The 14,097-nt window shown below is 42.2% G+C and overlaps 2 protein-coding genes across 4 annotated transcripts in view; one reads left to right on the top strand and one right to left on the bottom strand.

The window, feature by feature from the left end:
* si:ch73-22o12.1 (nectin-2) overlaps positions 1-704 on the bottom strand; it is a 78,104-nt gene extending 77,400 nt beyond the window's left edge. Inside the window, exon 1 of one of the 3 annotated variants that reach the window (XM_039805940.1) lies at positions 241-704. In XM_039805940.1, coding sequence (XP_039661874.1) covers positions 241-328 — 88 coding nt within the window. In that variant the 5' untranslated portion in view covers positions 329-704. The remainder of the gene's footprint in view (positions 1-240) is intronic. The other 2 variants (XM_039805942.1, XM_039805943.1) reach the window with 2 other exon arrangements.
* A 2,475-nt stretch (positions 705-3,179) lies between these two features.
* On the top strand, positions 3,180-14,078 carry g6fl (g6f-like). The gene is made up of 10 exons (XM_039805666.1): positions 3,180-3,389; positions 4,232-4,564; positions 5,683-5,718; positions 6,037-6,372; positions 9,027-9,293; positions 12,210-12,335; positions 12,533-12,606; positions 12,895-12,921; positions 13,185-13,341; positions 13,705-14,078. Exons 1-9 carry the CDS (start codon positions 3,317-3,319, stop codon positions 13,299-13,301), a joined length of 1,389 nt encoding a protein of 462 aa, XP_039661600.1. The 5' UTR covers positions 3,180-3,316; the 3' UTR covers positions 13,302-13,341; positions 13,705-14,078.
* The last annotated feature ends 19 nt before the right edge of the window (positions 14,079-14,097 follow it).

Raw genomic sequence — 14,097 nt, 5'->3', positions numbered from 1 at the left:
TTGACTGTATTAAAAAAAATCGTAATACATTGTAAGTGTTAAAGCTGAAAACCTCGCCAGTAGCCTACAGCGAGTGAGGAAATCACCTGCCGGATTTTCTGCTCCTGTCACCGGCCTGACAGGTGGTGGTCAGGTTTAAATGTATCTTAAATTATTAGAGCTTTGAGAAGAATTGAAAGGCAGTGTGCTGCTCACAACCAACTGGACACTATTAAGTTTGTATAAGTGATCATTTCTTACCGTGTTGACGAAGTATCGACGCGACCAAGCAGAGCAGTCCGATCATTTTTGAGCAGGCATGCCAGATTTGGGCATCATGTCTCGCCATGGTCGATTACTGTCCCCTCTATGAAACTAGGCACGCAGTCTCTCCGGAATAAATGTAAAATCGAAACCTTCAGATGCGGGTCAGTTTCTGTGTAAAAGATTACTCACTCAAGGCAAAAAAAATAAACTTGTTTGGCTACAGGACAGACCAGGAGTCCGACAGAGATTCTTGTTTCAAATGTCCCTCGCTGCGCCTTTAAGACGGAGTCTGCTAAAAAAATATATTGAAAATCCTTGTGAATTCGTCCTGGCAGCGCACAGGTGAATATTCCCCCCCAGCTGGTGCTCTGGATGTAATGAAGTGCTGCCGCGCTCTCTCTACTCCAACAACTAGTTCCTCTGAGCGCGCGGCTGTCCGACTGTGTGTGACTGACTGGGTGATGTCATCAGGCTGAGAGTCAGCCCTGCTTTCCAAAAAACCAATTAGGACCTCTGGGAACAACTTGTTGAAATCGACAACAGTGTTTTATCACATTTGAAAACAAAACGTGCACCTAGATAGCATCTAAAGTGCAGCATGTTTTATTTTGATTTCTGTCATACATGGAAATTATCCGAAAGTGTGTTGCATATCCAGGAATACGGCGATATCTTTAGTAGCCTATCAGCTCATCCACATTGCCTTAAAATAATTGTAATCAGTTTGCACCGACCGCTCTAAATGCATACAATTAAATAAGCAGCAAATGTATTATATTATCTACAGAAAAGTGGCACTCGACCTAAAAAACAATGTAAAGTTACAGTGTATCCGAGTCAGACAGTTTGGATGTAGTGGTGAGGTACGTTGAAACAGATGATTCTCACGCCCTCTGCTGTTTGTTTCTGCACACACAATTGGGATGAGCTCATATAAACTCTAGCACAACAGATGCCAAAATCAATAAACATTCATTAAATAACGGCAAAATACAAATCGTGTGGCAGTCAGAAAAATCAAATCAAGAGGAAACAGCTTCTCATGTATCTATTTGCAGACTCTCTTGTTGATGAGATTTTTTTTTTCTTCCACGGAATAACTTCCAATTCATTTTTGCCCTATTTTTCCTCTGAGGCAGGGTGCATACTAGCATAGCAAAGGCATTCTTTGGTTTAGGTCTAATCCCTATACCCAAGTGTTTTACAGCCAATGTAATTACATCTCCATAAGTCTCACAGTTTAAACCGTGCTGCTCGGTTCCTTCTGTTCTGTTCCTCTTCCAGATTCCCCTCCAGTGTCACCCTCTTATTTTCAGACTGTATTTCTGAAGATGCTGATAATGATCAGAGGTCAAACCATGTTATGCACACCAGAAAAACAAATTAACAGTTGAAAAATATTCCTCTTTTGGAGATTTATGTCTTCAAAGAGACAGGATGAGTTTAATTTTCTTTCCCACTCCTTGTCCACTGTTAATCCAGAGACTGTGGAAGGATATGCATTGCAAAGAAAGCAGCTGTGGGTTTTAAAATGCCAACAGTACTTTGCATAACCATCTTTTAATTTTGCAGCCTTCTTTGACTCTCTATCTGATCGTTTGAGCACCAGCACAGTCAGAGAAAGTGTGCAGGGACCACCTGTACTACCGCTGCTACCACTAAATCGTTTGCATTCATGGTAGCATAACAGGCTTTAAAGAAAACGGCCACCAAATCGAGGATTTCATTGCCTTTCCTCCCAATACTCATCTATTTTTCATAACCACACCAAATCGACCTTCACACCTTCCACTTTCCACCTACCACCCAATTCACTGATACAGTGCATCACCTCTTTTTTTCTCTCGCCATCTCACACCCCAAACAGTGTAAGGCTTACAGCTTCCCTTCGTTTACACTTCACTTTCCTCTCCTTCCATCTCATTCCTTCCCCCTTCTCTCCCTCCCTCTCTCCCTCTTCCCGCATCATTCGATTTCCTTTGTCCACTCGTCCTTCACTCCTTGCTGCTATTCATCCTGTCCTCCATTCTAGTGTTCTCCGGGGGTCTGTGGCAGTGATAATGAAGCGCCTAGTTAACAGATATTAGCTCATTGGCAGTGGATTCATTAGACAGAGCCAAGGCTTATGGTGATTATTTACCCATAGAGGCGGGGCCACAGGATCAGTACCATGCTCTGTGTCAGCAGCCACAGGCTTCTTTGAAGTCATACTGTCTCTTTTCCCTTGCAACACTCTCACACTTCTCAGCTCCCTGGGTTTTTCTCTTTCTGTCTGAGCATCTCTCCCTCCACACATCTCCCTCCTTGCTGCTCTCCCATTTTTTTTCTCTCTTTCCCTGTCATTAGACACCCACAATACATATCTGCATTCCTCTCTTTTACTATCTCTCTTCACCGCCCCCATTCACCCAATGGTAATTATGGTAAAATCTGTAATAGTGCTCAGAGGAGCTGATAATACCTTTAGCTTAATTAAAGACATTTATGGGATGCAAAGACATGTAGCCTAGAGGTTGCTGTGCACCCACACTAACCCAAACTCTTTATTTCTCGCTTTTTCATCTCCCTCAATCCCTCACTTTCTGCTATTCTTATCGTTTTTCTCTGTTACACACATTGTGATACACACCAGTACATGCTCATTCCTTTTGTCAAACTGAATGTTAAGGTCAGAAGTTCTGTAACTAATCACCCAGAAGTTCAGCTTTGAAGTGTTGTAAAACATTGTATGGCCTACATTATGATGTGGGGCCATGGTAATATCAGTACATGTAGTTTATCAGCCTCAAACATACACACACACACACACACACACACACACACACACACACACACACACACACACACATATAGCAATAATGACAGTCTTTTCCTGTTGATTATCCCAGTGTTGGTCGCGCCACATCCTGTTGGGCTGAAAGATGCGCAGCAAACTTGTTAACATGACAGTCCGGAACACCAGTAATTTAGTAGGAAAGTGATACTTGGTGTTCTGGAGCATACTTAGAAAGGTCACAGTGTTGCAGAGACAGCTGGCAGTAAGGGTGTTTTTCTTTTCTTTCGATGTGTGATGGAGTCTGGTTTTCTCACCGTTATTCTTGTTTCTTCCTTTGCGGTATTTTCCTCTCACTCTGGCATCACAGGTATGAAATACTTTCTGTGATTTTTAGAAATATGTGCCTAAACTGATCTTGCTGGGAAGAGAGTCTAAATGTCCCAGCTAATGTTGCTTAGAGTGCAAACATGAATGAACCTGTTTCCTCCATATTTATTGGCTTTAATCTGACCATCTTTAAAGAATAGATTCACATTTTAAAAGTCTGTTCTAAAACGACCCTCACATGTCCATATATACTTTGAAAGAGTTAATGGTCGTTGTAATTGTTTCCTATTGTCCATACTGGCTGCAAATAAATCCCTTTTCTAAAGTGATTTCACTGTAAGACAAAATCCAAAGTACAATACAGTGTACTTTTTTTTAAAATGCATTTTAAGCTAATACGATGCTTCAGAATTCCGTGTTCCAAAAGTTAGTCTTTTTTGTACAAAGTTCTCTTTTTCTGTTACTGCCCATCCACCACAGCTCAGATAAGAAATGCTGTCCAGGGACACTGAAAGAGGAAATTTGGTGCTAAAAAGATTGTAACTTTGGAAGATACCCATAAGATTTGACTCTGACTACTGAAGCCCCATATAAGCTTCCACAAAACTCCTGTCCCCCATCACTTATATTGAAATAGCTTTGAAAGGGGATCTTTTTGGGGCCAGTATGGACAGAAGGAACTGTTACAGGGACCAATAACTCTATACATATGGGAGTCTTGTTTTAAGACAGACTTGAAACATATGAACCTATACTTGTAGGACAGGATATAAAAACAGACATCAGCCCTGTAGTAAAAGTGCAGAATTTGAAGGCCTTCTGAAAGACTCGTCTGAATAATTCACCTGTTATAATGCTTTAATTTTGTCCTCTCTTCCTCAGAGTGGGACGATGTTGTGTTGGCTCGAGAGGGCATGCCTACCACCTTGGTCTGTACTGATGCAACAGTGAGGGGTGCCATGGCCATTAACTGGATGGTGAAGCCACTTGGTGTGGATGAATGGAAACTGGTTCTCTCAGCCAGCGAAAGGGAAGAATTCTTAGGTCGTGCCTCGAAGGCATCCATGCGATTGACTGACCCCAACTTTAAAGACACTGGGGTTTTCTCTCTGTTCTTTCTTCCCAAAGAGGAGGACAGCGGTCTCTACTCATGCTTGATAAAGCAACACGAGAGGAAACTGAGTGAAAAGATTATCCTCTTAGCCATCCTTACAGGTAGAAAAAAACAACAGGTGATTTGTGACATTTGTCGTACACCAGCTGTGCCCCATAGGAACGTCTCAACTCCATACATCTTAGTTTGTAAAGCAAACATGTAGTGTTATCCATTTAAATATCTATGCACATTAGTTAGTTGTTTTTGATTTTAGTGACATCTATATACTTCTATTTTCTTTTTAAAGTCTTTTAAATCTCTTTTTACATATGCTATTATGAAATGTTACATAACTAATATTTGCTTGAGTGCTAAATTAATGGGAACCTAAAATAAATTACCTTTGTCGCACTTCATTTATATATTCTGCAAAGGTACTTGTACTTATTTTGCTGGTGATAGTTCTCTGCTTTAAGAAGTAAACATGTAACTGCCGAACATTTACTTGTAATGGAATATATTCCATATTATACACTTTTACTTGAGTAAAACATTTAAATACCTCTTCCACCCCTATTATCCTGTGTCCTCCCTCATCTCCAGTCACAGTTGTCCCCGCTGCACCCATTCCTCAGCACAGCACCCTGCGGCTGATTGCCAGTGTTAAACCTGACAATGCTGTCACCAAGATCACCTGGGGGGTTAAAAAAAAAAAAAAAAAAAAAAAAAAGAAAAAAAGCCAAACTGCCCCAGGTTGTATAGCAGAAAAAAATTTTTTGCTTTTACAGTGACAATGGAACCTATGTCTGTATGGTTCACCTGTGGGGTAAAAGCAGCAACACTCTTGTCACCTTCAATGTGGACGTGACTGTTGATGGTGAGACTGATTTGAGAGAGAGAGAGAGAGAGAGAGAGAGAGAGAGAGAGAGAGAGAGAGAGAGAGAGAGAGAGAGAGAGAGAGAGAAACAAAAGCATTGTGGAATTGAATACATTTATTGTTGCTTTTGTTGATGGTATGAGTGGCCATCCGTGCTAGAAACTCCAGCAGTAGCATTATTTATTTAAGCATCCTATAGCAACAGTTCTTCAAAGTATTGACTTTTATAGACCAGTTTCAAGATTCAAAAGTCTACTGTAGATCTTCACTAAAATTCAGCCAGTCCTCCTGTGAATATTATAGTTGCTACATTAATGTATTATTCATCGTTATTTGTTTTTGCTTCCTTTCTCTCCACAGCTGACAATGTGGTCTCATTTACCAATGCAACACATGGTGAGTGACTTGTAACACAAGCAGTCTAAAAGTCCTGTGTCAGCAGCTTGCTAATCAGGCAGAGCCGAATGCAAGACCAACTGAAGAAGTCACTCTCAGCATATAAGAACTTAATCCATATTGTTGTAGGAATTTTTCCCCTATCTCCATTTCCCTACTCTCCTACTATTCTGTTTACTCTCTCTGTCTACACATCACTCTTCATTTGCCCTCTTTTTTTCTGAGCTCTCTGTCTGCTTGTCTTCATATTCGTCTTCCTCACTGTCTCATCTATTTTATCATTCTGGTTTCCTTGGTCTTTTCTCTCCTTGCCTGCAGAAAGAGATATCTCCACCGCCACTCAGGCTGGGATACCCTTCCCCCTGACCTGTCCTGTTGTCCAGGGGGACTACGTCCGTCTGCTGTGGCAACCTCCAAGCAGCAGGAGGCACAGTCAAATGAGACTGGTGCACCAGTACAACCGCTGGAGGGGCTCCACCTCCTTGACTGAGCACAGCAAGAAACTCCAGTTTGCCGGCCCACCCTATAATGCAGAAGCCGGTAGCTTCTCCTTTCTGCTCACACCTGAGTGGAAAGATGGCGGCCTCTACGTCTGTGAAGTGATCCTCAATGACAACGGCTTCATCCAGAAGACCATGCTCAGCGTGCTTAAAGGTACAGGTAGGGGTTAGGAGGAGGAGAAAGACAACAAGGAGGTGGATTAGGAAGAATAAAACAAGGGGTGGCCGGGGATGTTTTTATGAGACAAGTGGTGTCACTTTTATTATAACCTTGTGTATGTGCTGTATAACATGACATTTTGTGGATGCTGTAATACAAAACAGCTGTGATGAAAGAGCTAAATAAACAGAGGAAGGACAAATTAAAGGCAAAACCAACATAAAATGTCTCACCTTATAAGGTGCTGGGCCATCAGGAGCCACCACAATAGCTTTTACGCTCCAAGTCACTGCTGGGGGGATTGAACATCATTCTTCCAAAAGATATTCCCTCATTTGGTGTTTGGATCATGAAATATTCCATAGCTGTTCAATTGGGTTGAGATCTGGTGACTGCAACGGCCATAACACATGACCCCTCATGAGCTGGTTGGAGGCATATGCATTTATTATCTTTCTCCACCCATGTATTCCGTTTTTTACTTTACTGCAGTTTAACTAAAGGAATACTTTGACATTTAGGTAAATATGCTTATTTGTTTTCTTGCCGAAAGTTAGATGAGCAGCCTGTTGTACCACTCTTATGTCTGTGCTTTAAGAATGAGGCTGAAGCCAGGAGGCAATTAGATTAGCTTAGCATAAGAAGTGGGTTATGCCAGAACAGAATTAGTTTGTACGAGGTGTTGTGAGAACAATTTACCTGTTCGGCCACGTTGGAAATTAATTTTATTTTTATTTTATTTTATAGAAGGCTACACTGGAAGGTGGAGTGAAAAGCCAGATGTCATAGAGAGGGGGAGATGTAATTTTGGTTAATTATGGGGATGATGCATATTTTCAGGCAGTCTGTCCTGAAAGCCATTCATAACAGTGAACTTGGTTATTCAAATGAAAAGTAAAATAAATAGTTGTGCCAATAATGAAAAAAGAGAGCTAGAGAGAATAGTGCAAACCCTGGCTCCCCTCTCACCTCTGCACAGCAAGCTAAACACAAAATTGTCGGTTTCTGAAAGTTGCAGAAATGGTGGGACACTGCCTCTCCACTGGTTGCCTGGCAACCTCACTGTGACAAAAAGACTCGAAAGTCACTGTAACCTCGTGTTACAGCACATAATTCCCCTTAAAACAGTTTTTTGCATTTCTGTATGGATTAAACAAAGATGTAACATGTTGGTTAATGAGCTGTAGATATGTTACATTGTACAGAGCCAGGCTAGCTGTTTCCCTCTGCTTCCAGTCTCTATTCTAAGCTAAGCTAATCGCCTATTTTGCTCCAGCTCCATACTGACTGTAGCACACAGAGTGGTATTGATGTTCTCATCTAATTCACTTAGCCTAAATATAAACTTAGTCCTTTCTTAATCTAAACAGTGTACATGACAGTAGTACATGGCAGTGGGTGACACAGTCAATTTAGAGACTTCCCTGTAGCCAAAAGACCCATTCTAGAAGCATTTGCCTTGCTGAAGCAAGATACTGAATTCTCACCAGCTCCCAGTTCATTGTTCTCACAGATCATACACTGTGGAATAAGTGTGAAGAGAATTTCCTGAAGCTATTGATAAAATGTCACATTATTAAATGAATAGCTACATTTACAATAGTCTATTGCTCATGAAAAGGAACATTTGCTCGATTCATACATTTAAAGAGAAATAACTGAGCAGAACACCTGTTGATCTTTATCAGAGAGCGTTGAGGAGGTTTGCAGAAACACGCAGAATACATACAGAACCCAACACACACACATACACATACAATGCCCTGTCATGGCAGCCTTGGAAGACTTTACTAATCACAGTCCCACTGGCATCCATCACAGCCGCGCAGATATGACCAGCCGATCCGTCACTGTCACCCTGCTTCACACATCTGTATCCCTCATACACACACACACACACACACACACACACACACACACACACACACACACACACAACACACACACACACACACACACACACACACACACACACACACACGCATACACATCCACCCCACCAATCATGTGGCGCATATATTTTTACCCCACCTCATTATAAGTATCATTATGTATGATTATACCTGCTGCCCTCCCACTAAGACTGTATGTGGCCCACACTGATCACACTAATCAAGGCTGAAATGTGGATGCTTTTCTGTGTGTGTGTGTGTGTATGTGTGTGTGTGTGTGTGTGTGTGTGTGTGTGTGTGTGTGTGTGTGTGTGTGTGTGTGTGTGTGTGTGTGTGTGTGTGTGTGTGTGTGTGTGTGTGGAGCTGTGGAGCTTGATTACACCCAGATGGATCCTCATTTCAGTTTGATGAGACACTAAGCATCAGTCACAGTCAACCAATGCATTAGCAGGAAATCACTTTAATGAATATATATTATTTTGACCCCTCTCTGAATTGTTCTTTGTTTTTCATATCACTTTCCCTTTACCCCATTACTCTCTATCTGTCCTTGGCCTTTTCTATATTCACACACTACCCTTTACTAACTTTCTCATCCTGCCTTGCTCCTTCCTCCTCCCTCCTGTCTGTCTTTTTCACTTACTCATCCTTCCTTCCATTTCTTTTCATTTGTTTCATCCCTCTGTAACATTTTCCCTCCCTTATCCTCCTACACTCCTCTCCCCTCCCCCACGCTGCTCTGCATCACATCCACAGTTACAACCAGCTCTTCCTCCTCAGAGCTGAAACTGAGGTGCCTGTATTCAGGGGTGTCCCAGGTCCGAAGTGCTGCTTGGAAATACCAGGATACGGGTCGCCGGCTGCATTTGTTAAGCAGCGAGCCTGGCAGCATGACCACCATTCTGCCCTTACCCATCACCTCTGACACAGCTGGGAACTACACCTGCACCCTACAGCTGCAAAATGGGCAGACCATCTCGGCAACGCAAGCTGTCACACTGCCCCATAAAGGTGGCAGGGATGGTATGGTATAACGCAGACTGGCCTGTTTTCTGATTTTCTTTATCGACACTATGTTATTTGACTAGCCCAGGAGTCCTGACAACCACAGTAGAGATAATGAACCATGAATGTGGAAGATTCTCAGATATGTGCTCCGTGAAGCATTCTACGGTGCATTCAAGCCAACCTCAGGTCAATTCATCAGGCAGAAAGCCTACAGTTTACATAGGAAAAAAACCGATACGTCATGATTCCTTAATGTAGTTAAAAAGGTCACAGGTGAAGACTTCTATGAAGTTGTGATTTGCAGATAATATCCAGCGGGAATAACTCCATTTACGTGCCCATTTTTCATAAAAAATCCACCACAGTGCTAATACTGTGCTCAGCCTCTTCTTCTATAAAACATAAAACTTAAAGGCGTGGTAATCGTTTTTCTCATCACACTCACCCAGCTGATATGTGAATATAAGAAGACAGGACCTTAGGACATATCTCCCCACAAAAACTAAATAATTCAGGCTTATTGTATTGGTGGCTGTGGGGTGAGCACAGGAGGATGTGACAGTTGAATGGATCCCTTAGCAGAGATGAGTTTACTCCCCGTACTCTAATAGATCACTTGGGTTGAGGGGCCCAGAGCTCATCATGATGCACACTGATGGTACGGCTATAAGAGTAATGGAAATGGAGGAAAGAGAGAGAAGGTGATAAAGATAGGGAGAGGAAAAGAGGCAGCAAGATTTTGCCTGATTGCAGAGGCTGGATCAGAAAGAAATGTATGTAGTGGGTGTGCATTTGCCCAATGTAACATGAGGAATTTAGACTGAGCAGAGTGAGCAGTTAAATATTGTGAGGGTTGGATGGCCTACATTTACACTGTTGAAAAGTGACAGGTTGCACAAACGTTGCAATAGTGCAAGATAGCTCAAACGTTTGTTATTGGTTAATAATGAATAGTATGACAATAAGCAGTGACAGTTAAGGGTTTATAAATGGTTGCTCTGGGTAGCAGTAGGCATCCAGAGACAGTGGGATTTGCCACAGAGTTGGCTCTAAGAACAAACTGAAACAACATTTTAGCTCACTGGAAATAGCCTAATATATAAATTTAATTTGGGGATATCGTATGTGCTGTAAGCCAAATCTAAAAGCATAGTGCTGGTTGTAGAAGTTAAAACAAATTTAGCATAATAGAATTTCTTTCACCAGTGGCACAGTTCAGAGAATGCAAAATGGAAGCAATCATTGTGCTCTGCAGCACATAATGTACTTCAAATGTCAGGGGTTTTTCTACAATCATTTGCCATCCTGAGTTGGCCCATCATCTGCAAAGCATTAAATCAGTTCTTTGGTCTGCCTTCTATCAGACACCCTCCTCTACAATCAAACTGATATAAATCCACCCCCACCCCCCCACCTCATTTGAGATGAAATAGACGACGTAGGAAGGAAGTGCAAATAGAGGAAAGGAAAAGGTGAGATAGAGGAAGATGAGTGAAAGGTGGAGAGATGGATGTGGTAGTGAGAAACTGGAAGCATTTATGCCCCACTTCACTGCACTCAATTACCATAATTCATGTGTTAAAGCTGGCATGGAGAACAGTGCAGGTCAGTCTTGGGGTCAGCACTCACCACAGTATTCCATTAGCAACCTCTACACATACTCACCAATCAATTACATCTCACACAGCATATAATGATTGATCATTTTTGAACCCGGCTAAAAGCTGTGACACCAGGACTAAGGTGAAGCCCGTGGGCCAAACTAAATTTGATAAGATGTCTGAGTGGACTTTAATTTTGCCAGGTTTCTGTCCATCAGATGACCTCAAATGCCACAGAGAGACACTGCATGAACTGTTTAGAAAAGATGACTCAATAAAAAAGGGCTGTTTTGGTAGCTCTGTAGTAACTGTTCTGTTTATTAGGCTTCTCTTTGGTTATCCAATGTCTGACAGATCTGATCGTTTTGTGCTCCATGAAAAGTGAGCAGGTAGCGACAGAACACTTGTTAAGGTACACTAAATTACAGCAGTCTGTCTCTGTGGAAACGAGTACATCCCTTTTGATCCTTATGTCACCCTGTGGCTGTGTTTTGCAAGACTGATGTCATCCTCATTATGCAAACAAACCTGACAAGTTTGATAGCATGCATGAGCTCTTCCAACTGAATTTAACTGGTACTACAGTGAGCAAATGGTTTGCTTATGTAATGTTTGCGATAATCATGCCCACGCTTTCTATCCACCTGTTTTCCGATGCTGCATTGACAGGGTTCAGCTGAAAGACTGCTATTTACATTGTTTGTCATTTTGCCTGGAGGCAGTTTGTTGCTAGGATCAGATGTTAAGAGAGTGTGCATGGAAAAGTCTCTCCTGACTTTACTTACATAACTACAAACATATTTAGATTATGAAATAGGGAACAGATAGGGTTTGCAAAAAGTCAAATCAAACTACTGTTTATGGAAGTGGCATTTGCTGAGGTTTTGTGTAATGATCTGACAGCATCTGGTCTCTTTGATACTGGTTCTATTCTTCTTCTCGTTCATGTTTCAAATTGACAGCGTCTACTGTCCAGGCTGAGGGTCTGTCAGATCAATGCCTACTCAGCTGTCGTACAGACTATTCACTCTGTCTGACAGAGCCTGGATTTCTTCGCCTTCTTCCACTGCACCCATTGTCTGTGACTGACAGTAGCATGATGCAAATGCCTGTAACATGTTTAGCAAATCTCAATTGCAACATGTCTTCAAATCTATAGCTTGCAAAAAAAGGTTGCCCCCCTCTTGACCTGAACAATAGAGCAAAATGGAGAACAAACAGCAATAGCGTTGCCATTCAACCACACACTCAGCTCTACAAGTTTTATATTAGCACTGTTCTTGGAAACATTAATGGCTTTTTTCTGTCTCACTTTTGTCTTTCCCTTTAGTCGAGAGTGTCAGTGTGACCACCCCCTCCCTGCTCCCTTCTCTCTCTGCTTTATTACTCCTGGTGCCCCTAGTTGCTGCGGCTGTCGGTGTGTTGCTATGGAGACAGAAACACATTTCTGATCGCGGTGAGTCTTCCGGCGTTTTCTTTTTTTGACAGCTTTCCATGTTTCGTCCAGCCCTGTTGGCTGTCACTGAGTGATGTGAGCCAAGACATCCTCTGGGGTTGTTGTAATAAATTTGGCCCCAAGTCCCCCCTCCCTGTAAGTTTGAGTGTGTATATATGTGTGTGAGTCTATATTGGTAACTATCTCTCTGTTCTCAGGTATTGAGCAGTCTCTGTCCGTCCACTCGGGTGAAGCAGAGAACATCTATGAAAATCCTGAGGATATCAGACAGGTGATGAATTCAGACATTATCTATAACTAAATATCCTCTGATGGATTTCCCTACTCATGTTACCCTCACCTTCTCCTCTTCCTCTCCTCCCCTCTGGTATTTAGCACTCTTTCTCTTCTCTTATTGTTTCTCCCACCCTCCCCTTTCCTATCTTGTCTCATTTTTACTGTTTTTATTTTTTGCTTTTCTCATCTGTTTCTGTTTTTCCTCTGATTTCCACTATCACTCCCTCTCTGTCACTTGTTGTTCATTAGACATGTTTTCTTCGCTCTCCTCCCTTCCCAACAGGCTCCTCCCCAGGGCTCAGTCTACATGGTGAGTTATTGTGTCGTCCCCTGCACACACACAAAGGCGTGGTGAATATGTGTGTTTGTGAGGAGTTGTGGAACACACATTCACCAATGCATACAGATTCTCACTCTCTCTATTGCTTCCTCCCTAAGCTGTCAACAGACTATGTCTTCCCTCACACTTGCAGTCCTCTCCTCCAATCTGTCAGCCCTCTCTCAGATAAACCCATTGCCTATCAACTGTCACCCTTACATTAGTGGTATTAACAAATTAATCTTATTACACAGGGTACAGAGGGACATAAATCTGGCCTCAGTACCATGAGTCTCTCTTTATCCTCCTCTTCACTGTCCCACTCTTCCCCTGCCTCTCTTCCCCCTTTTCTTCTTTATGCCAGGATTTGAAGCCAAGAGGAGAGGATGATGTCTATAAGGAACTGGAGCGGTAAGCAAAAAGCCTTGCATCACCTGTGTGTGTTTTTATATGTTGAACTGTATGTGTGTGTGTGTGTGTGTGTGTGTGTGTGTGTGTGTGTGTGTGTGTGTGTGTGTGTGTGTGTGTGTGTGTGTGTGTGTGTGTGTGTGTGCACGTCACTCATATGCCCCTCACATTCCTCTCACACTCACCAATCACGCTGGCCTGAACATCACCCTGACACTGTGGCATATCATCACGCCATGCGCTGACAGGCAGCGCTCCTTCGCCCCTGTGTTGTTGTTGCGTGGGCTGTCTGTGTTTAAGGAAGAATAAAAGAGACTGGGGGACAAGAGATTTTTGTGTGAGTTTGTCTTTGTGCTTTGTTTTCAGATACTAACAGTGTCAGGACCGATCACCTACCCACATCTCATCCTCACCCAACTGTCACATCCGTTCAGGTCCCAGCTGCAGCAGAAGGCCTTTATAAACAAAAGTAACAACTGAATGTCAGAGTTGGGATTTGAAGAAAAACTTCAGTGCTTTAGGGAAATGCAACTCAATTGTTTGAATGTTTTTTTGTTGTATTGTAAGCTATTGCTCTTTAATAGTACTTTTTTACTGATTTGCTTTGATGACTGCACATAGAGAGGGGAAAATATTTTCACATAAGGCTCTAAAATTTGTCCAAAATGTGTGAAAGTTAATGTTATATTGTCTCTTATTTACTTTTGGTATTGTACCAATTGTCTTCTATGGACATCTGTATTTTATTATAGACATTTC

Source organism: Perca fluviatilis, chromosome 7 (assembly GCF_010015445.1).
Source record: "Perca fluviatilis chromosome 7, GENO_Pfluv_1.0, whole genome shotgun sequence".
NCBI lineage: Eukaryota > Metazoa > Chordata > Actinopteri > Perciformes > Percidae > Perca > Perca fluviatilis.
This window is presented reverse-complemented; position numbering and strand designations above follow the sequence as displayed.